At 40.5% G+C, this 23,720-nt stretch overlaps 1 protein-coding gene across 2 annotated transcripts in view; it reads left to right on the forward strand.

Moving 5' to 3' along the window:
* The window catches only part of PRKCA (protein kinase C alpha), an 866,216-nt gene that overhangs the window by 750,450 nt on the left and 92,046 nt on the right, over nt 1-23,720 (forward strand). For both annotated transcript variants that reach the window (XM_029599335.1, XM_029599336.1), the window contains 5 exons: nt 7,156-7,290; nt 8,285-8,458; nt 12,516-12,607; nt 16,446-16,508; nt 19,732-19,870. In XM_029599335.1, the coding sequence (XP_029455195.1) occupies nt 7,156-7,290; nt 8,285-8,458; nt 12,516-12,607; nt 16,446-16,508; nt 19,732-19,870 (603 nt within the window). The remainder of the gene's footprint in view (nt 1-7,155; nt 7,291-8,284; nt 8,459-12,515; nt 12,608-16,445; nt 16,509-19,731; nt 19,871-23,720) is intronic.

Below are 23,720 nucleotides of genomic sequence, written 5' to 3' on the forward strand. Positions count from 1 at the left end.
GGATATAGCTGCACTAGAGAAAGTGCAGAGAAGGGCGACCAAAATAAGGAGCATGGAAAGGCTGCCCTATGAGGAAAGGCTAAAGAAGTTAGGGCTGTTCAGTTTGGAGAAAAGACGACTGAGGGGGTATATGATAGAAGTCTACAAAATCATGAAAGGACTTGAATAAGTTAATATAAATCTGTTATTTACTCTCAGATAATAGAAGGACCAGGGAGCACTCCATGAAGTTAGCAAGTAGCTCATTTAAAACAAATCGAAGAAAATTATTTTTCACTCAGTGCATAGTTAAGCTCTGGAATTCATTGCCAGAGGATGTGGATACAGCAGTTACTGTAACTGGGTTTAAAAAAGGTTTGGTTAAGTTCCTCAAGGATAAACTGCTCCATAAAGTGCTATTACGGTAATTAATAAGCAATAGTAGCTTGTGATTTATTTAATGTTTGGGTACTTCCCAGGTACTTGTGACTGGATTATCCTCTGTTGGAAACAGGATACTGGGCTTGATAGACCCTTGGTCTGACCCAGTTTGGCATTTCTTATGTTCTTCTGTGACCTGAAATGTGCACGGAAATGTTTACGTGTACAAGTGTGTGCCAGGGTCCCTTACCGCGTAACTTTACTTCTGCTATGGAATGCCGTCTTTAAGTTTTAAAAAAAAAAAAAAAATCTGAGCTAGTCAGAGGGGTTTGAAAGGCAGGGGCTAATAAGCTAAAAGAGAGGAAGGTTAATTGGGGTTAGGAAATCAGGAGTCTTTACCTGTACAAACTGGGAACAATCATTGCATCAGCGCACATATCGTAAAATTTCCCCACTTACGTGGTAGAGCCTGCATTTGTGCACACCAGCACATGTCCATACAAAATTGTGCGTACCTGTACGCGCGAACAGCCGATTTTATATCATACGCGCGTATGCTATAAAATGGCTGCTTCCATTCATGCGAGCCGTCTTACGTGTGTACATGTATACCCGCGCAGCTGTTTAAAAGTTGAGGAATCTTACATGCATACCTCTAATATGCAGGTAAACTTGCACGCTCACTGCCCACAGTAAGCAAAGGCATTTGCAATGCTAGGGAGAGGTATTTACACATACATAGAAATACAAAACATAACAGCAGATAAAGACCATTTGGCCCATCCTGTCTGCCCCATCCACACCTTCGTTTCAACTTTACAATCCCTTTGTCGCCCTTGTTTGACCAGGAAAAGAAAGCAAAGCAAGGGCACCTCCACAGCATGTGACTAGGAAAGCAAAGCAATGCCAGCCCCCATCCCTGCAGAAAGTACCTCACTTCACACTACCCTCTTACTCCACCTCCTGCCCCCACCCACTCTGTCTGCCTCCCAGCCCTTTCTCTCTCTCTGCGCTTCCCCACCTAGCCACACACTCCTCATTCTCTCATGCCTCCACTTTCTTTCTTTTCTATTCTTCCCACCTTCTCTCTCTTCCAGTCTCAGTCCCCACCACACTCCCCCCTCTGCCCCAGTTCCCTCTCTTCCTCTCCTGCCCCTGCCCCTTCCACTTTCTACCAGCACCCGTACCTGCCATCTGAACCCCTTGTTTTTTTCTCCTTCCCAAAGTGTTAAAACATGCCCATCTCTCCTCCTCAGCCTCCTTTCTTCCCTCCTGGTTCCCTATCCCCTCTTTATCTCCTCCATGTCTCACAGAGCTACTTTCTCTCCCCCCCCCCCCCCCCAGCCCCCAAAACAGGCTAATTCTTAGGCTTGACCAGGCAAAAACTCTCTTCCTAGTTTCTCTTCCTACCTACTACTGTCTCTCTGTCTGGTGAGCTTTTGTAAATTCAGAGTAGGGGAGAAGTGGGGAGGGAATTCAGTGGTGGTAGTAGACCCTCTAGTGGGTTCAGGGAGCCTACATGAGCTCCAGAAAGGAAGCGGACAACTTATTGTTGTCAGGTTCAGTTAACTTTATTGCCTTGACAATTTTACATGTGTTGTCAAAGGATATGTGCAGTAACTTGTGAAACGCCAGGCAATGGTGGTTTCAAGAAAAAAAAAAAAAAAAAAACGTATGGGTGAATAAAAAAACAGTCTGTTGCATTTTGGACTGGGCATCAGACAAATGCACAGGAAAAGCTCCTTCTTTTGCGTTTGCTGATATTTTTATAGCAGGCTTAGGTGACAAGGACAGGAGATTTATAAATACAAACAAACAAATTGTACTGGGCAGATTCTTACCGGCAACTGGAAACTTGGTTTCTTTACCTGGAGCCACTTGCATATTTTTTGCTTTATATATTCTACCCAGGAATTTACAACCTTTTAAGCATTTTGTCGTCATATGGTTAGAAACGAGAGATAGCAGTTGCAGATGTTTTAGGCCTCAGCCCCTTTAATCCTTAGTAGTGGTTTTTCTTTCTGCCCGACTTTCCAAATGTACAGGCTTTCTCATTCAGGCCTGCCTGAAGTCTAAACTTTTGTCTGTGACTGTTTTCAGTTTCCACAAGACCCCTATTATAAAGTAAAGAGGATGGTAACTCGACTCTGGAAGCATGGCAAACATTAAGGCTGAAATTATCGATTTTACAAAAAAGGAATGTTACCTCTGCCAAAGATTTTCTTCCCAAGTAGGATGTCTGTCAGAACAGTCAGAAACCCGTGGACAAAGAAATCTTTCAAAACAGGGGAGCACATCTGATGAGACTTGGTGCGCTTGGCTAACATGCGAATCGGCACTACTGCGGGCTTTATTAGAAAACATTCAACCGTGTACAGCTCATAAGTACACAGATAAGAAAGGATAGACCTTGCATTCGCACACAATACCCTTGGCAGTGTTCACCAGATCCCTTGAACATGATGGCGAAAGAACAAGTCCCCTAACCTATCAAAGAGTATTGAAAAAAGAGGGCATCGGGATGGGCAATAAATATTTCTTAATTCGCTGATAATAACTTCCCACACACATCCACAGGAACCGTAGCAGTGATTGATAAAGGCTTTCAGGCGTGCCCCTGTCTACTCTTGTCAGTACAGGCCCCATTTGATCTCCGGTCATCTCCCTCCTTCACCCTTAGCGCTGCCTCTCTCTCTCGCTCGCTCTCGCTCTGTCTCAGGCGTAGAAAGAAGTAATTCTATTTATTTTTTAATCATTTCACAGTGATTCCACTGCCTTTTGAAGAATGTGGTCTGAACACCTGAAACCAGTTCTTAGTAAAGTGGAAATGCTACTGTATCAAACTAGAAAAGGCACACCTAATCACTTTTATTTTTTATTCAGTATTTGGGTTATTGATAAGGTGGTGAGTACAGAATACAGTTGGGACCATTCTTACTGCCAACAAATCATAATATAAGCCAAAATACTTTTTCATCCTCTCTCCCACCCCTTCTTTATAGTCGGGAGGTTCCCAAATGTTTACAAAGCAATCTGGCTCATCGCTGTAACAAGTACCTAGCCTAACCATTTTATTATTATTTTTGGTAATTAAATTAAGCATTAAATCTTTAGATGTATGGCATATTTTGGATTGAAGAAACAGATTCTTGGCTTTAATTGCACATTTAAAACTCCTTCAATTTGAGCAGCTGACACAATTTAATATTTCTCCCCCTCCTACCCCCCCATGTTCTGCATCGGAGACTGATTTACAGTCTTTGTTTTATTGTGACACCGTGTATGTCTGTGTGTATGTGTGTGTTATAACTATTTTCACGGCACTGTGAAAAAAACAGAGTCTGTCAGAGAAACATGGGTGTGTGTGACTGCTCTTGAGCATTCCAGCTTAGCTTATTTACCGAATATCTTTTTTTTTTTTCCTTCTAAAATACCTTATCATCCCACAAAGAAAATGGAAGGGAAATCTCATAGTTCATTCTTCCTTGAGAAGTTGTTGCCAGACAGTGGGTTAGCCATTGTCCAGTGATATTGGTCAACTGGTGTAAGTTGCTAATTGGCACCTTGATCTTTGCACACTTCTAATAGCCATATTGGTACTGAGAAAGTGTCCGATAGTTTATAGTGTCCGATAGTTTATAGTGGACCAACAAAAAAAAAAAAAGTCATGTCTTCATCTTAAGGTTGTAATTCATCCTCATTGATCAGTTAATTGATAATTTGGGAGGAGGGGGAAAAGCATTTTAACAAGTAAACAAAGCAGATGTGAAAGTCACAGAGCAGAAACCAAGAGGTCTATATTCAGCTGCCTTGCAGCTCGGCTAGATAACTGGATAAGCCGGTCGATATTCAACTGCAGAGCGGCTAGTTAAATTAGTCGGATATAGCTATCTCGCTGTCTTAACAGGGATATTCAGCAGCGCAGCTATGCTGCTAAATATCCCCAGCTATCTTAAAGTTAGCCAGATAAGTATATCTGGCCAACTTTAGGACAGTCCTATGGCACAATCACAATTAGTTGCATAAGTTAAGTGGATAACTCTGCTCTGCCTGGAAATGCCTCCCGCCTGTCCCTGAACACCCCCAACTTTTGTGGCTAAATTCTAGCTGCACAAGTCATTATGCAGCTCAAATTTAGCCACCTATAGTTTTGAATATAGCCGTCTAGCCATTTAGACGGGTACATTGTCAGTTATCTGTCGAAATGGCTTTTGAATATCGACCTCTCAGCTGCACCGCTGATTATATCCAGCTATCTTAAAGTTAGCAGGACAAGTTTATCCAGCTAACTTTAGAACAAGTATACAGGCCAACCAAACTTACAGCTAGATTCATCAAAAAGTGTTACCAACACATTGATAATGCCCTCGATAACAAAAAGGGGCATGTTTATAGAAATTGTTTAATTACCGCACCACACAGTAACTTACCGCTTCACATCGGTAGTATCGTGTGGTGTGGTAAATTTAGCACGCCATGCGATAATCCCTATTTTTCGCATCTTGTGCTGGGGGGAGGAGGAGGAGAGAGTGCCTATCTACAAGGCCCTCATGGTAGTTAAGTATTTATATTTCTATAGGAGGGCCATCTAATAGGTCGAGGTGAGGTGATGGAGGTGGTTTAGGGGCCAGTTTCACATGTAGAGTAGATGTACGAACAGCACAGTACACCTTGGTGAAGATTTGATGTCATTTGGAGTGAGGAAAGTCTCACAAAGATGAAATTTCTACTATGTTCTCTTTCTCAAGCTTGATGGACTCTATAACAGGGTACCATCAAGCTAGGGTGAAACAACATAGTACAAAATTTAATCTTTGTGAGACTTTCCTCACTCCAAATGACATCAAATCTTCACCATGTTGTACTGTGCTGTTCATAGATCTCATTCTACATGGGAAACTAGCCCCTAAACCTCCTATAGAGATATAAATAGATGTGCCCAGTGAGGCCCTCCCCAGAGGCGTTCTCTCTCTATTCCACTCCTCTCCCCTTCCCTCTCCCCTCTTTCCCCTTCTCCCTCCCCAAGCCCAGAAATGGCCAAAATGCAATTCCAAAAATGTATCGCAAATTGCGTTAAGGCCATTTCAGGTATATCGCACAGCCTAATTCCTGGAAAAAAGATGTAGTTATTTCCGGCATTAAACCATGCGATAGCATGTGTTATGCTATTGCACCACCGTGTGATAATACTCCTCATTTAACTAAATCCCGCCCTGATTCCGCCCCTCTAAAAAATTTGCTTTTGTGCCATGCATTATGAACAATAATGCATGCGTTATGGCGTTAACGTGTTGTCTAATCAATGAAAAAACTGGCAAAATACCTCGTATCTAAATATCCAGTAAACCAACAATCCGAGGATAACAAAATCTATATCTAATCATAAAAATAGGATGAATATCAGAGAAAGTTAGCACAGTATGAGAAGATTCAAGATAAGAATAATCAATTTAATAGTGAAAAGGTTTGTGAAAAATTAATTTGATAGGAAGAGGTTAGTCATAAAAATATAAATAAATAATTTTTATATGTTGCAAGGAATTAAAAAATAAACGATATATTGTGGGTAGTGTTATGGGAAGAGTAGATGATGTGAATTAAAGTGCTCCTTTGTGTATGATACTAGCTGAAGCCCATTGCGGGCAAGAGCCTGTGGATTAGTTCAAATTGAGCACCAAAACCTTTTCTGATACTTATCCCATTTTTAAGATTAGTTGATGTGTTATCACCATAACGCATTTTGATGAATGACCCGGTTAGCCAGATAACTTATCCAGCTAACTCTGAATAATGGAGTTAGCAGGATAACGTATCCAGCTAACTCAGCTCCTCCCAGTTATGCACCCACAATGCCCTTGACTTATCAGCCAAATTTTAGCTGGATAAAAGGTTATCTTGCTAGAATTTAGCCAGATAAGTTCCCAAATATTCATTTAGCAGGTTAACTTCTGAGTTATCTGGCTAAATGCTTCTGAATATGAACCTCTAAAAGTTTCATTTTACAGAGAAATAAATCACTTAAGAAAAAAAAATAGCTTTTCAATTTATTGTTCTATAAATCAAACCAGCACAGAAGAAAAAGGAAAAGGTGCACAGCTGCAGCAGCCATCGTTCTGCAGAGAAACAGCATTTTTTTAAAAAATGGCTAGTGCTTTATAGTAGCACCATATCTAGGTTTCAGCAATATTTGTGCTAGTGAAAGCAATATCCTAGCAATGGAGGCCCTGCTGCATTTGGAAAAAAAGCATACATTATGGTTTTCTCATGTGCATGCCCTGAATAGCATGATTGCAATCCTGGAGTCTGATATGCTTGAACATTTAACAAAAACAAAGTATAGAATTCACAGTTAACCATTTATTGCTCACCTTAAACAATCTATTCTATGCTAATGCATGCCTTGTTCACAAAAAAATACTACTGTTAAAACACCCATTAGGATTGATTTGTTTTGATATGGTTATTAAATAGCATATTTTTGCCTGGGGGGAGGGTGATTTAAGATTTGTTTTATGTTTTATTCTTAGGTAGTCAAATCATTGGGGGGGGGTCCTATGCATATACCTAATAAGTAATATTCTGAGGTTAGAATCTTATGCATCCTCTGTTTGTCTTCTTAGGAGCATTTTAATTTCCATGTGTGAAACTTGAAGCATGTGCCTCGTATTGGTTATGTAATGCAGTCTCGAAACAAGTTGCTTTAAAGATAGTTTCTTAGATGTAAATGCACAGTGCATCAGCACCGCCCCTCCTATAGTAATAAAATGTATTACTATATTGCTGTACTTGTTTTAGAAAGCCAAACTTGGCCCAGGTGGTAAAAAAACGATCAGTCCACAAGAAGACAAGAAGCCATTCAACCACCTTGACCGTGTCCTGTTGACAGACTTTAACTTCCTCATGGTGCTAGGGAAAGGGAGCTTTGGAAAGGTAAGAGAAAACCTTTATCGTTACTCAGTTGTGCATGAGTTTTGTTCATGGAAGCAAAGTGGGCGAGAGTAGGCCAGAGCCACCTGGTAGAGTAAAAATTAGTCAGAAGGAAAGGTTTTGCGGGAAGGGGCAAGAAGTTAAGGAATCTCCTTATAATACAGAGGCAGACTGTCAGCTTAAGAGCTTCTGCCTCTAACTGTACCACTCTTAATAATGTTAATAAAAAAATTGAAATAATCAAAAGAAAATCATTTTTGGGGAGGCTTTGTACAAGTGATGGACAGAAGTCCCATTTTCTTTGTCAAGTAACAAAGAAAATGGGACTGCTGGGTTATGCCACTGGTATACATTGTGATCATTTCATGACTTAATATTCCTGATGGATATCTTGGGAAGGGCAAGAGAGAGGTTTTTCAGTCTGCTCCGGCACCAGGCAGGTTATTCAGGCTCTCAAAGAGCCGTTATTGCTGTATAGATCGTTATAGGTCTGCTTTCTGGTATTTACCACATATTTATTGAGCTGTGACCATCCAGTTCTTGCCTGTAGAGGTCTTTTTTTGTGGAAAAGTAGACTCACAACGATAGATTGGATTTAAAGGCCTGTTCTGTATATAATAATGTATGTTCTGAAAGGACTCTAAGGCTGATTATGATTATACATTCCTTAAGAGGCTACCAGTAGGCATGCATAACTTTAGCAATAATAATACTAAAGAATTTAGATGTGAGTTAATTTGCTGTAGTCCTATTGAAGGTGACGTAAAGTACAGGGCAATTATAATTACCTGGGGCCTTTCTAATAAGTCATATTTAGTACCAATGACAAAATTCCTTTTGGAATAATGCCCTTTGTAAAATGTTTGAACACTACCTTACTTTGAAGAACTCTGCAAACTGAAAAATTGCATGGTTCCTTTTCCATTCCTCAAATGTTGAGTTAGTCACACACATACAATGCAAGAAATCCATTTTGCTCTTTGCTTATCTTTCGTAGGTGATGCTGGCAGACAGAAAGGGAACAGAAGAACTTTATGCAATCAAAATATTGAAAAAGGACGTAGTGATCCAAGATGACGATGTAGAATGTACCATGGTAGAAAAGAGAGTTTTAGCCCTTTCAGATAAACCACCATTCCTAACACAGCTGCATTCTTGTTTTCAAACAGTGGTATGTCTCTCTCCTGTAGCCGTGTACTGTACCTTCACCATTTTTCCGCTTTCTCATTTTAAAATGTATATTTTGCAGTGTTTTTGGTCAACTTTCCGTTTCTATTTAGTTTCTGAATACAGAGATAGAAGGGTCATGACATAAAATGGAGAGAATTAAAACCATTATAAAAGGGCCAGCCTAGACTTTGAGGGCCCATAGCAGGAAGCACTGTAGTTGGGTATGTGTTGTTTTATGGGGGTTTTTTTTAATCTAAAATATTTTACAAACCATGCGACCTGTACCAAAAAGTCACCCATGCTTGCATCGGCATCTCCATCCCACTTGTAATCTAAGGACCAGACAGATAAGACAAAATGAAAATTTCTGTCTAAGCTGATATATTCAATAGAATTTCCCCCCTGCTTGCATCAAAAAAGACTTAAGACATCAAAGCTGTAGATTGAGGCTTCTTCCAGTAATACACCAGGAGAGTCTGTTGCCATAGGGGACTATTCCGTGATGATAAGGTTACCTACTTTCCCTAATTGAATGAATGTAGTTGATATGTTAAATTTGTTGTTTTACGTAGTTAAGGAAATAACTTGGGCATGCCGTAGCTTCCTGGGATCCTACCCCGCCCCCTTGCCAACAATGACGCAGTACAATGTCCATAACGCTCTTTTATTGAGTGGATAAAACAGCCATAACCATACAAGCATGAACTTAAACATCAACATACAGAAATACTTCATGCAAACTTAACCTTTTATAAGACTGGGCTACACCCCCACCAGCAAAGACTTTGTGCTATTCCCTCCCGCTTGCTGCCGCTGTCCCAGGGAGGCGGCAGCCCTCCAACCTTCCACTCCGTGAAGGTGGTACCCATTGGCATCCCGCTCCGTGAATGCTGCCGTGGCCTCTGCCGCTCCGTGCAATGTGCTGCCACTTCACCCACTCCCTGGCCATCCTTGCAGGCCACGCTTATTTATTTATGCCAGGCCTCCATTTGGCCACACCCAGACCGGCCACCATCTCGGTCTGTGCCATGCATTGCCTAGATCCATCACCCTCTGCCAATTATTAGGCTAACAGCACCCCGCTTCATGCGCCCCCACAAGCTTTCCCTGTGCCACATCTTTGGTGCACGGACCCTCCCCCAAACACCAAAGCAACCCCCTATGCATCGGTGAGGGCCCTGCCTCTTGTTAGCTTAAGACTGTGACAAAGTCCCAACCCCCTGTAGAGCTGTGAAGTGGTGGGAGGTTTGTTCTCTCAACCTCCATCCTCCCACCCCATATTGTTTCTGAGCCCTTGCTGCCCCTCCCTTTCTCATTGGCTCCTGGCTTGGTTTCAAATCAGCCAGGGAGCCCTATTGGCCGCATGTTCCTCTCCCTTCCCCCCTTGAGCTGACTGGAGCATGCCTGCCCAGTTATGAGACCCCTGGCTCAATTGGCTGGGCCTCCTGAAACATCTGATAATTCTGTAGAAAAAAAATAGTCTTGCAGTGTTGCACGTGCCTTCTGGAATGCCTTACAGATGTAATCAAGTATGTTTAGGATAGATGTAGTTGAGTAATAGCTTGGAGACTGCCACATCATGTCAGTGCTACAGGCAATGTTGATGGCTGCTGATATAAGCTGCTTTGTTCTCTATAATGGTGAGGCACCAGGGAAAGGGACACAATTGTTCATTTAACTTTTTCTTGTCTGTTTCATGGCCCATTAAGGTATCCATAACCCCACTCCCCAGTCACCCCCAACACACTGAAAACGGGAGCTAGTATTGAGCGCCCAGTGTCTTAATGTGTGCACAGCCATATCCTCTTGGTGCACGATGCAATATTTAAATGAGGCAGCATTAAAAAGGGCGCGCTAAAGGAGAATTGTGCGTCCATCGCACTCAATAGTTTATTGCATCAGGTGCCCGATTGCAACGGGCGCTCAGTGCAAGCGTCCATTTTCATACTGTTTCTTTTTTTTTTTAGTTATAATTCCCTTCAGTAACCTCAGCAAAATATTAGGCATCCAGTGCTATGGACGTCTAAATTGTATGGCCATAAGAAAAGTGGTTTTCTTTTAATCAAGTCGAAATAAAAAAAATAATTTTTCTGCACCAAAAGCAGTAAATTAAAGTGTCACAATGATAAAGGGGAGGACAAACTTATCGCTAAATAGAGAACCTATTTCTTTTAATGCTTTTCATGAGCCCTTGACTGCAAGTTGACTTTACTCCACCTCGGTGGCTGGAGTTACATATGCCCATGTTAAAAAGTGTGCATTGGGCACCCAGCACATTCCTGAATCTGGGGGTTGGGGGGGAGGTAATACCTAATGTCCTCATCTAAATGCAATTTGCATTTGTTTGGGCGCACGTTTTGGATGCGCTGATCTCCATACTATATTGGGCGTTAGTCTAGCGTGCAACCCACACATAAACCCTTGTGCTAGGCTGAGCACACTTTATTGCATCAGCCCCTTAGAGCTAGGCCATAGAGCCATGCCATTGCCTATTCAAAGAGGAGACTGAGAAATATTTTGTTACTCAAGGTAAGTCCTTGCTTTGAAATTAAAATGATGCGGTAGTAAGATGGCAAGGTTGTTCCTTCATTTCACACCTCTTGGCTTGCTCTTTGAGACTTGATCGGTTCATTTACTAACTGAATTTAATCTCTGAATCCCTGGTTTGGGCTTGAACTCTTGTGTGTTTCAGTTTAGTTGGGAAGCATGGTTTTAAAATATGGGAATAGAATCAAATTAAAACATTTTAGGCAGCCACAACACAGGTGCTTATGGAGCATGGGGGGAGGGTAGAAGGGCTTTACTAGCTGGAAACATCTGAATTGGCTGATGGGTCCTAGGTAGCCAACATGCAGCTTCAATTACGTGTTAATTGATAGATCAGTTGTAATGTGACTAAATGAGGCATTCATTTTTTTTCAAGAGTGCTTCTTGTAAGCAGCATGACCCAGTACAAAACAATATAAACCTTCTTGGAAAAAAATAATTTATAATTTTATTTTTAATTACTTTTGTCTTTTTTTAGAAGTATTGATTTCTGGAATAATACTGTATGTGGCAACAGTGAGGGAGATTATTCGGACAAAACCTGCAGAAGTTAATGGTTTGTGTAGGAACTTTTTAAGTTATAGTGGCAACCTGGTTACAAGAATTGTTCATAAAAAGGAAGTTCCCTTAACCCTAAAAGCTAACCTTTAAAATTTCACATTATAGCAAGATCATTTATTGCAAAACTAAGCACATACTACAAGAAAGCAATAACACCCAGTTCACCAAACATTTTTCGATAGACTTGGTATGGGAGAATTTTGGTCTTTTTTCTTTTTTTTTTTAATTTCAGATTTAATGTCCATCTTTCCAAAAGGGAACACAAGGCAAATTATGGCATAAGTAACCAAATAGAAATGCAATATAACAATGATAAAAACAGGCAACCCATAATACATAAAAGCTGTGAACATGTAAGAATATAACAAATAAGATTAAATCAGGGCAACTACTAAAATGCATAAAAGAAAAACCTTGGAAGAAATTTCACTACTGGAGCATTGAGAGAGCTCCTCCCTAAATAAAAATTAAAAAGAACAAACCAATAAAACTCAAATAATGTACAATGATTTCATGAACTCTCATCAGTACAAGCCGAAATTTGAAGAGCAGCCGCATACAGGCAGACAAAGGGTGGGGTTTTGTTTTGGTTTTTTTTAAACGTGGGTTCTGATCAGAGAATCCTTGTATTTCGTGTTAGCAGATAGTTATTTGATTTATATTTATTTTGATTTATTGTATATTCCAACTTTCAGGTGCGTCATCCAGGTACTGTAGGTGATCGAGAACAGACAGTCAGTTTCTGGTTTTGTGGCATTGCATGTGGAGCCGTCCAGTCAGTACATTTTTGTACCACATGCTACATTCCGTTGTAACTGCATCTTCACAGTGGCCATTGATCTTTCTAATCTAGTAGCCTTCTATAGGAAGCCCCCATCATTAACCCTTCATTTGTGCTGCACAGCGTTAATCCATTTGCATTAACTAATTGTTTTAATCTTGTGTCCTAGGATCGTCTATATTTTGTCATGGAGTATGTAAATGGTGGGGACCTCATGTATCACATTCAGCAAGTGGGAAAATTCAAGGAGCCACAAGCAGTGTGAGTGTGATTGATATTAGTTTAGCCAGCCGTGTTGCTTTGTGTAACTGCTTTTACAGTATGTGCCAGTGTCCAGGCCACATAGGATAGCAGCAGATGAGAACACGTTGACGCACCCAGTGTGGACAGTTGCCCCATCTATACACAGACTAATGTACCTTGTAAAGAAGAGACCAGTTGCACCAGAGGAGTAATGCTAAGAACACTGTAAAAGTGACATTCAATCGATATCCTTCCTAGATTGCCAGCTGGTCAGTTTGATTTGTCATACAGTTTCTAAAGCAGCGCTCTTGACAGCCCATCCTCGAGGGATGCAAAATGGACTGCTTTTCAGGCCGTCTGCAATGACTAATAATTGGGCATATTTGCATTTAAACTTAGAATCAGGATAACTGACGATTTCGGTTACCTTGAAAACCAGACCCTGTTGCTATCACTGAATGGCCAAAGTGAATACCTCTGGTCTGAAGCTTCAGCTTTGAATGTGTGTTTGCGCCCGTGCTGTGATAGACATTGCTGCCCTGTTTCTCCTCAATCTTCAATGTGGAATATGGCAGAGGAGCAGGCATCATAGGAGAATGACCTCTAGTCTTCTTGAATGGGGCATGACCTCCAGCACTTGAAATAGCGTTTTGCCCCATTTCCTCGCCCTCAAATATTTTTCATGGAGATACATTTTACACCATAATGTCTAATACACAGACATTAAGGAAAAAGCACAAGACTGCTTCTATGGCCTAGTCCAAAAGCAAAGTACATTAGGCAGCATTGTCTGAATTATTAAGAAGTCTGTTGTCCCCATAAAAATGTTGCTAGCAGAAATTTTGTTACTATCCTTAACTGACTTGGGGTAACTTGCATGGAGTGGCGGTTACAACCCTTATCAGAAACATGGGAATAACCTACAGGGAGCTGCAATTACTATCATAAGAAACTTACAGGCCGATACAGTACAGTGCACTCCGATGGAGCGCACTGTTAGCCTGCTCTTGGACGCGCGTTTTCCCTTACCCCTTATTCAGTAAGGGGAGGAAAACGCGCGTCCAACCTGCGGCACCTAATAGCACCCTCAACATGCAAATGCATGTTGATGGCCCTATTAGGTATGCGCACGGGATACAGAGAGTAAAATGTGCAGCCAAGCCGCACATTTTACTTTCAGAAATTAGCTTTTCTGTGCACCCTCCGACTTAATATCATAGCGATATTAAGTCGGAGGTCCCGAAAAGTCCAAAAAAAAAAAATTTTGAATTCGGCCCGCAGCTGTCGGGCCGAAAACCAGACGCTCAATTTTGCCGGCGTCCAGTTTCTGAGCCTGTGGCTGTCAGCGAGCTCGAGATCCGACGCTGGCAAAATTGAGCGTCGGCTGTCAAACCCGCTGACAACCGCCGCTCCTGTCAAAAAGGAGGCGCTAGGGACGTGCTAGTGTCCCTAGCGCCTTCTTTTACCCAGATCTACCGCGTCACTTAATTTAAATAGAGAATCGCGCGCTCCGGCCCTTCGCCGGTGCGCGCGCCGGGAGAGCGGGCGTTCGTCCGCTCTCCCGCGGACTTTACTGTATCGGCCCGTTAGTGGGCAGACTGAATGGACCATTTGGTCTTTTTCTTCCATTATTACTATGTTACTGTTAACTATAATAACCCCTTAAAACATTAATGAAATTTGATGAATTTGCAAAAACGATTGTATAAAACACTAAGACCACCTGGAAGCAAAGACTGAACATTTAGATCATGTTTCAGGCCAGTATCCTGTCTCTAGTCATTTGCTATTTTTACAGCAGTTACCACAGCTTCTTAAAAACTCTGATTTCAAGTAACCCCAGTACAATTCTGAATATCTATTTTAAGGAAACTGTCAATGATGATTTTATTTTTACTCTCAGGCAGCTGTTTAAGTTAACAGAAGTTAATTTATTCATTGAGAGGTGAAACGGAGCAATAGTTTTCTAAATTGTTTAATGGTATATGAATCGAGGCACAAATAAAGCTGGGGAAAGAATTTGTCTGCCAACTATTTGCAGCTGTAGGGCAGGGGGGAGGGTAGGGGGATTGACACAGGTGACTCATCCTCTTCCAGCCCGATGTTTCCTTTCCCTTTTGTACCTGCCGCTCAGATCGGTGGAAATGGCCGCCCAATTCCGCTTCACCTCAGCTGGCCCAATACTGTACTCCTCGCTGTCCCTCAATTATCATGTGCTTCTAAAATGGCTTGGATGGATTTGTTCCTGTACTGTTCACAGCCAGAGGTTAGATTTTGGTAAGCATGAGAAGAAGAATATTTTAACATGTTTCATTCATAGAAACATAGAAATGACGGCAGAAGAAGACCAAACGGCCCATCCAGTCTGCCCAGCAAGCTATGCGCTCTTTTTTTTTTTTTTTTCCTCTTACTTGTTACGCTTGGCTCTTAGGAACCTTTTAGTTCTATTTCCCTTCCACCCCACTATTAATGTAGAGAGCAGTGTTGGAGCTGCATCTAATTGAATATGTAGCTTAGTTAGGGGTAGTAACCGCCTCAATAAGCAAGCTACACCCATGCTTTTGTTTACTCGACTATGTAAGTCAGTCCTTGTTGGTTGTTGTCTATATATAGATCCTCTTTTCTACATTGCCCCTGCTGTTGAAGCAGAGAGCTATGCTGGATATGCGTTGAAAGTGAAGTATCAGACTTTCTCCCCTGCCGTTGAAGCAGAGAGCTATGCTGAATATGCCTCCCACTGTAATATCCACCCATTCAGATGGCAATCCAGTGTGCTTTAGAAACATTGTCAGTCTGCCTGAAGGGAAGAGGGTCTGGCTACTAGTTGTGACCAGCATGATGCTTTCCATGGAGAGAGGGAAGCATATTTAGATCCTTGTTTTACTAAAGGCTTTTCTCTTGTCTGTGGGGATGAGGTGGGGGGGGAGGGGGAGGGAATATGCTTAGCAGATTAGGCTCATTCTTTTTACATTGTGTTGGATAAATTCAGAGTCAAACTCTTAAAGTGCCCTGCTAAGGTCAGAAGGAAGGTTATAGTCCGTGCACAAGCGGGGTTAAAACAAAGGTGCATTTGTTTCTTTTTTAAGTTATTGTATCAATATTACTTATGTATATTTTTGTTTAAAAGATTTTTTGAATGAAAATTGAATAAAGAAATAATTTTTAAAAAATGGCACAAACAGGTCTGGTTTTCAGAATTTCCTTCATGAATATTCATGAGGGACACTTGCATATATTTCTTCCAAGAGCAGGGCTAACTGCATAATTTGACTACACTGAAAACAGGACCTGTTGGCAGTACTTGAGAACAATATACTCAAAACAAAAAAAATCCTAAAGAAACCCAGGAGGAAACACACTCAGAAAGCTTTGGCATGACCTACCCAGGTATCTTCTATTTTTAAATAAAGTACCATCATACAAAAAAACTCTTTGCCAATAAATTATTCACTCAGCAGTTCTGAGATTGCAATCATCAGCCCTGTAAAAGTCCAAAATCAAAGTCTCTAAAGTAGCATCTACTTAGAGACTTTGAGGACCAGAATGTACCTCCCTGATTTTATAACCTCAGGTGATATAATCCTGACTGACACTATTGGGGGAAGACACCTGCTTTCTGTTACACATTCTCCTTGTGAGTATGCCAGGGTAAAGCATGATTTGCACATTAACAAACAGGGAGATCTATACTGGAAATGACAGAAAATGTTTTCTCCCTCCAGATCTTTGAAAGCTATCTTATAGGTTTCTTGGGTAGGCTGGATTTTATTGATTTGTTAATCATCTGAACAAATTACACATCACAAAAAAAAAACCAAACAAACCTGAAATTCTGGGGTTTTTTTTGTTTTTTCAGATTTTATGCAGCGGAGATTTCTATTGGATTGTTCTTCCTTCACAAACAAGGAATCATTTACAGGTGAGCATTAAATTATGTCCAACAAGCTCAGTATGCCTGTACCAAAAAATGGCATCCATGATTGATTCTCACTACAGTGTAAAAATGTGCATTCATACAGGTGCTTCAATGCTGATATCTCATTTGATCTGTGGTGTAGCTTTGTGTCGGCCTATTTCTTTCCTAATTTAAAATATCTTCACTATTATTTTACTGTAGGTGCCTTAAAAACATATTCTGATCTCTCAAAATAAATTTGAAAGTAGTTGCAAGTTTTTTTCCGCCATGGATACCAGACAGCCACAGCCTCAGTAACCCACATGCATGCAGAAAACAGATTACATATTAAATATTAATCATCACTGGAAAAAAACACTGGTGGATGAGAAAAGGGGTCCTGGAGGAGACTGTTCAAGGAATTATTTTATTGAAAAGAATCTGTCCAGTGGCACTAATTCCTCTGAAATCGAGATTAATACATTTATTGAAAATTACATATGAACAAATAGGGCAACAAAAAGTAAAACTGGCCATTGTTTGACTTGACGTGACTTGATTCATGCCAAAATATGCTAGGAGTAAGCCAATAGCATGTTTCTCTACTGTCTGATGCAGTAAGGGAGAGGTGCTGCTTTGGTCATATGCTAAAGGAAGAGATTGGAAGCAAAACAGAGAGGCTGGCCAGCTGACATTTTTTATTTGGTTGATTTTTTAAGGACAAATTGATCCAATCCTGATTTTGCCCCTTTACATGCATGAACTAGTAGTTCCAATTTCCCTATTGATTTCTGTAAGTAAAGCAGGACTGCAAGTCCCAGCATGCTGTGCGGTAAGACCAGCACTGAACCAACTTCTCCCCCCAAAAAAGCAAATAAACCAGATGGCAACCCTAACTAAATACCCTTCAGCATCATCTTATTTATGAATTACCTTTCCACTTTAACAATACCCAAGATAAATTTTACATCATCATATAAACAAAGTAACACCATAATTCTGCATTTATCAGTAATGCAAAACAAAGTAAAATGTAACATAGAAATAGTAAAATGATATTAATACATCCTAATGACATAAAACTAATAAATTGCAAGTAAATATTCCAATAAGGATAATAAATAGCATGCAAATAGAATAATAGTAATTTCCCTGCTTATAACATAAAATAATAAAAACATATCAAATAAGACAATTGATTATTATAAATTCTGAATGTTTTATACTACTTTCAGAAATGAATAAAAAAAAAACTGCCAAAAGATCCAGTTCAGAGAGAATTATTCATCTGTATGGGGCTAGTCTTAGTATTTGAGAATTCCTGAGTCAGTCAGTTGGAGAGGGCCAGCGGAGGTTTCATATGCACATTATTTGTAGGGCATTGGCTGGATGAGGCCCACAGTAAACTGTCATAAAACAAAGCTTAAATGCAGCATTTGTTAGGTCACTGATTCTGTACAAACTGATTAAAGAGTCATAGATTCCCACCAGCAGCAGCCTCTGGTCACCCAAAGGCAATTCTTTCATTTCACTTGGAGCCATCTTGCAGCTTGCTCAAGGCCATCATCAGATTTGCAGAGCAGTCTGGAGCTCTTCCGTGGTGTGTGTGGGCTGTTATAAGCAGCCTTTCTGTAAACCTTTCTGCACACTACAGTATTTTTCAGTTGTTAAAATATTTGTCGGTGCATTGGCTTGGACATTTATGCTTGATTTTGGTACATGCTTTTACATTTTGGTTGTTATATTGAACAATTTTGTGAGCTCCAGATGTCTTTTTGTTCTCTTCTAAGGAAGCAGATGAACTGAAGACATGACCGAAAAATGCAGTCGTAATAAGTTTTTGATAAATGTGCTTCTCCGTTGACACATTTGAGGAAATGAATGCTTGTCGTTGAAAGATCATGTCTCAAAAAAATCAGATAGTTTATAAGGTTCCAGCAGCCTATTTGTCAGTTTTCATTGACACTGGACCAGATGTTCATGGAGTTGATTTTTCCAGAGAATTAGGAAAAGCAGTATAAATAGAACTGTATATCATGCACAGAATGCTTAAGGGAATGAGGGATACAATAAATTTATTGCCAAAGAGCAGTTATAATCACATTGATCCTTGGGTCCACTTTAGTCAGTCCGGTTGTGAGGATATCCTTAATGAATAAGCATGAGAGATTTGCATGCACTATCTCCAATGTATGCAAATATATAGCTTGCATATTTATTAGGGGTATCCTGAGAACCTGACTGGCTTGGGTGGGGCCTGAAGATCAGTTTGAGCATCATTATCATAGAAAATACCCACAAAATCAGTGGAGAAAAACTTAGATTTTGCCATCCTAGTTGAGCAAGTATTATATAGAGCTTGACTATCAGCTGGCCGCCTCTTTGTCCATTTATTTTTATATTAAAAAATAATTTTGAGCAGATTTGCAATTACAAATCAAGATAAACATACTGAGCAGAAGTAGCAGACAAAGCTTCTGAGAGATTCCATTTAAGCTTGTAAAAGGAAAATAATTGCAACATTGATGTGGTCTCAGTCACTTTTCACTCATGTCCCCAACAGGAGGGAGTTCAAAGTTATAAACCAAAAGTAATTAAAAAAAAAATAATTACAGGAAAACATAAAACAATAGCTAGACCATCTGGAGAAAAAATGTCAACATGTGAAAGCCAGTCTCAACCAGAAGATGAGAATACAGGCCAGAATTATTAAGATTTCTCTCTAAATGTTTTTCGTTGTCTGTTTAAACCATCGTGGGCCAGACTTTCAAAAGGGTTCTTTCCCAATTTTGTATCTGCGTGGGGAAAATAATTCAAAGAATGTAAAAACGAACAGGATATTAAAGCTTTACCATTCTCTAAATTCCAAAGCATTGTCAAGTAACTGCAAATGATTGCCTCTGCAGCAGAAAGCACCAACATACCGGGGCAGGCCTGTTTTACAAGCTGTCTCCAGGAGCCTGCCACATAAAACAAAGCTGACATCACCAGATCATTTTTCACAGGGATTCTGTTGAAAGTCCAGAAGCGCCGTCTCCAGAACATCTTGTCTCCGGATGATCCTCAGGAGCAGCATTCCTACTTAAGGATCCAAGCCAGATCTTCCCTGTGGAACAGTGCTACCTGGGCCATTGGATATCGGCCCAGATTCTGTTTTGGGGGTGTTTTTTTGTTTGATTTTTTTTTCTTGGTTACAGTCTTTTCTGAAAGAAGACCAAAGTAAATGTTCAATTATTCCTCCTTCCAGAGATCTGAAGTTGGATAACGTGATGTTGGATTCAGAAGGCCATATTAAGATTGCCGACTTTGGGATGTGCAAGGAGCACATGGTGGATGGAGTAACAACTAGAACATTCTGTGGGACTCCAGACTACATTGCACCAGAGGTAAATTCATTATCCTTTTGTTTGAAAGCACATATCTTCCATGAAGTCTGTCACCTTTAAGTCTTCCTGTTTTTCATGGATCACTCTCCCCAACCCTACCCAAACTCTTCTTTCACCACACTGAATGTGCCTGGTCATCATCTATCTCGTATTTAGTATTCTCTCATGTGGATTATAGGGCTGTAGAGGCTAGATTACTTCGACTTAATGTACTTGTAGGACTGTGTGTTGAGTGAATCTTTGAATTGGGTGCTGGGTCGGTAATGAATTTTCATACATATGTACTTGCACTTTCTCATGCCTTGCATTATTTTTGAAACAGAATTAACAGAAATTTTTCTTCAGCCTGCCAGATCAATCCAGATGAATGGGTTATCTATTCCAACCAGCAAATGGAGACAGAGATTAACAGGTTTGCTGACATCACTCATAGGCTCTCATGCTGACCTCAGCCTGCCAGTATTCTCTTCTCTCCAACAGAGATTGTAGGAGAACATCTCATGCTCTGAGCTGAGGCCTGATAAGGCTAAATAAAGAGAAATAAAATTCAGGGGCATCTCTCCATTGAGCATGGCAGAGGATCAGGGGACTTAGAGTGTTCGTGAATGGGCTATGGATGAGGTCTGTGATTGCCTATTTTCACCTTCCCCACCCCTGTTTTTTAATCCCTTTTCTAATATAGGTTCCTTTAGGAATCTTCTCCTCACGAAGAAAAAACACTTTTCTTTCCTTTCTTGATATTGTTTCCTTGCCTGGGCTAGCAAAGTATTTTTTTTAAAAAGGGACTATTTGGAGGAGCTCTAGTAGTGCACAAGGCAGGACTTTTCCATGAGAGGAGAACAAGAGAAAATTTTCGGAGTTGCAGCAATGAGTAATGTTTTTGAGTCCTGGTGAGGTGGAAAGCCATGTCAGAGGCAGTGGATTGCAGGAAGAAAGCCACACTGTGTATCATATGTGAGGCCCATTGATAGGTGGGAGGAGCCTTAAAAATGTGTTGAGCTTGTGCAGAGAAGATAGGGGTTGAGAGGAATGGTGATTCTGATGTTCCAGGGGAAAGAGGGGAGACAGCCGCATACAGTTCCCAACTGCAAGGTTTCTACCACTGTGGCCATCTTGGAGCTGCATCTTCATCTCTAAGACTGCAATGGAGAGGTTTGCTTTTCCTGCATTTGATCACATGCTAACTGCAATATTTAAAGGACCAACACTTACCTCCTCATTTTTGGAAGCTTCCTCAGCCTGGGCTTCAGTCTCTGAATAATTCTTGAAGTGTTCGCAGAAGGCTTTTGTATGGGACAGAGTTTGATGGATTCTGGGGGTCCTCCTTCTCTGGGGGCTTCAGGAGGAGCAGGGCAGAAGAGACACAGGAGGAGGTGGAAATAGATGGTGAAAAATCATCCAGCTCAAAGGATTCCCTGGATGGCATTAAAGGTTTGCAAGATAACCAGTCACTCAGACCATTCTCAGTATACATATATATTTACCCTCTAGTTTTTTGCTGTACTTCTACTTCCCGGCTACTATAGCCACCCAAGTTGGATACCCTTGTTATATGTAACTTGTTATTGCCTTCTTGTTATATGGTTATTTATTTAGTTAGTCCCTACGTTCCATGTAAACCGATCTGATATGAATCTTTTCATGAAGGTCGGTATATAAAAATGTTAAATAAATAAATAGTATGCAAGACCTGGAAGAAGGGGACTGGCTTCCTGAGAGAGAGGATGGCTGTTCCTTGTTATGGCTGTTTCAGGAACTTTCTTAATTTCTCAGTCCATACATTTCTGAGGAGAAAAGAGAAGGGCCCAGTTCTGTTGAATATCCTATTATGACCAGTATTTGGAAGCCACCTAAGTCCTTTCTCCTGTACAGGATCTTAATCATTTTGAATGGGTGTTCCTAGAAGCTAATTTTAAAGGAGAGTACTCATTGTATCATTTAGTAATTCAAGAGAAAGTGAAACTTTGATTTCCCAGGGTGGATGAACTGGTGTGCTTAGTTATTAAACAAATTGCTAATCCAGTGGAAGGAGGTGTGGCTTTAAAGGACATGCAAGACAGGAAGATAGAATCAATGTTAAAGTAAGCATTTGAGGCTTCCAGTATGGCATGTGAATTGGCGGCTTGCAATTGTATTGTGACAAGGGTTGGTTTGGGTTTGTCGCAGCATTTAAAGGAAGCAACCTTAAAGAGCATTGTCGGGGGGGGAGGGTTTTTCTCAAATCTAGAAAATGCCTCAGATGCAGCCCATGAGCCTTCTGGTTGTTCTCCCGCTTGACCGGGTATACTATAACTGTAATGGGATACCTTGTATCTTTGCTGTCTATGAGATTATTGTTGTGGTAGAGACTATGGTTGAACTCTGGAAGATGTTGTTCACATGTTATTGCAATAAAAATTATGTTTCAAAAAAAAAAAAAAAAGAGCATTGTCTTAGTATTGGAGGAGGCATCTTAGATATAGCCAGTCTTTTTGACTGATGCTTTCTTGAACACAGTATGCACAGCAGCCATAAGTATGGCCTCCATTGTGGCCATTAGGAGACTTTTGAGGTTATGCAGCTGGTCAGTGGATCAGTTTCCAAAACAAATTTGACAAAAACTCATGCTTTTTTTGTGGTTGGGCCTATGTAATGGAACTCACTGCCAGAATTTTAACAATGGACAAGACTGCATTTAAAAAAATATTTAAAACCTCTTCCTTTAAGAAAGCTTTCAATATTGAAGAATAACATTGTTGTGACACAAAGAATGACATGGAAAGCTAATCATGTATGTATGTATGTATTTATCTGGCTCAGTTGTTTTACTATTTTATTTTTTCTGTTTTGTACTCTTTTTGTTGAGTTTTATGATTGTTTTTATTGTAACCCACTTTGAATCTTGAAGAAGCATTTTAAATAAATACATTTTAAAGGAAATTTTTTGTTTGGAGAAGACCTTGAAAAGATGGCCAAGGTATGGGGAGATTTGAAAGTCCTAGACTACCAGAAGATACGTCTAAGGGTATGTCGCGAACACTGCAAGCCCTTAATAGGTTTAGAGTCCAAAAGGTATAAGAAAGGAAGGTTTGTGACTGGTCAGAAGATTAAGACTTTTTAACAGATTTCGGTCCTTTTGATCTTCAAAAAGAGGAGGGAAGGATGGAACCCTAGGGGGATAGCAGGGTTACCAGTGAAGGTTGGGAAACTCAGTCTCCGGATCAGAGGGTAGGTGATCGATCAGAACTGGGTCCAAATTATTTCAGATCAATGGGTTCTAGAAATGGTCTGCAGTGGGTATTAACTTGAAATTTCACTTCCTTTCTTTCACTTTTTTGATTTCCTCTTCTCACTCTGCCCTATGAAAGAAAGCAATACGGACAACTCTCGATTGACTTCTGGGCAGAGAAGCTGTGGAACCGGTCGCAAGGAACCATGCGGTCATGGATGGTATTCATTTTACTTCATAGTGCTCAAGAAAGAAGGGACTTTTCGTCCTATCCTGGATCTGAAAATAATCAAAAAGTCCTTGAAGGTTTCACATTTCCAGGTGGAGACTTCAAAGTTAGTGATAATAGTGACAGTGAGGCAAGGGGAATTTCTAACCATTTTGGATCTAATCAAGGCATATCGCCATATACTTACTGGGAAAGATCATCAAGGTACCTAAGCTTTGCAGTATTAAGAGGGAGTCATTTCCAATTTCAGGCTCTGCCTTTTGGGTTAATAATGGCCCCAAGAACCCAGTGGTGGTGATGGCAGCAGCACTACATCAGGAAGAGGTGTTGGTTCACTCTTACTTGGATGATTGGTTTATTTTGATCTAAGGCAGCACAAGAGAGTGTATAAGCTATAAGGAGAGTTATCCAAT

The sequence above is a fragment of the Rhinatrema bivittatum genome, chromosome 4, assembly GCF_901001135.1.
Source record: "Rhinatrema bivittatum chromosome 4, aRhiBiv1.1, whole genome shotgun sequence".
In the NCBI taxonomy this organism is placed as follows: Eukaryota; Metazoa; Chordata; class Amphibia; order Gymnophiona; family Rhinatrematidae; genus Rhinatrema; species Rhinatrema bivittatum.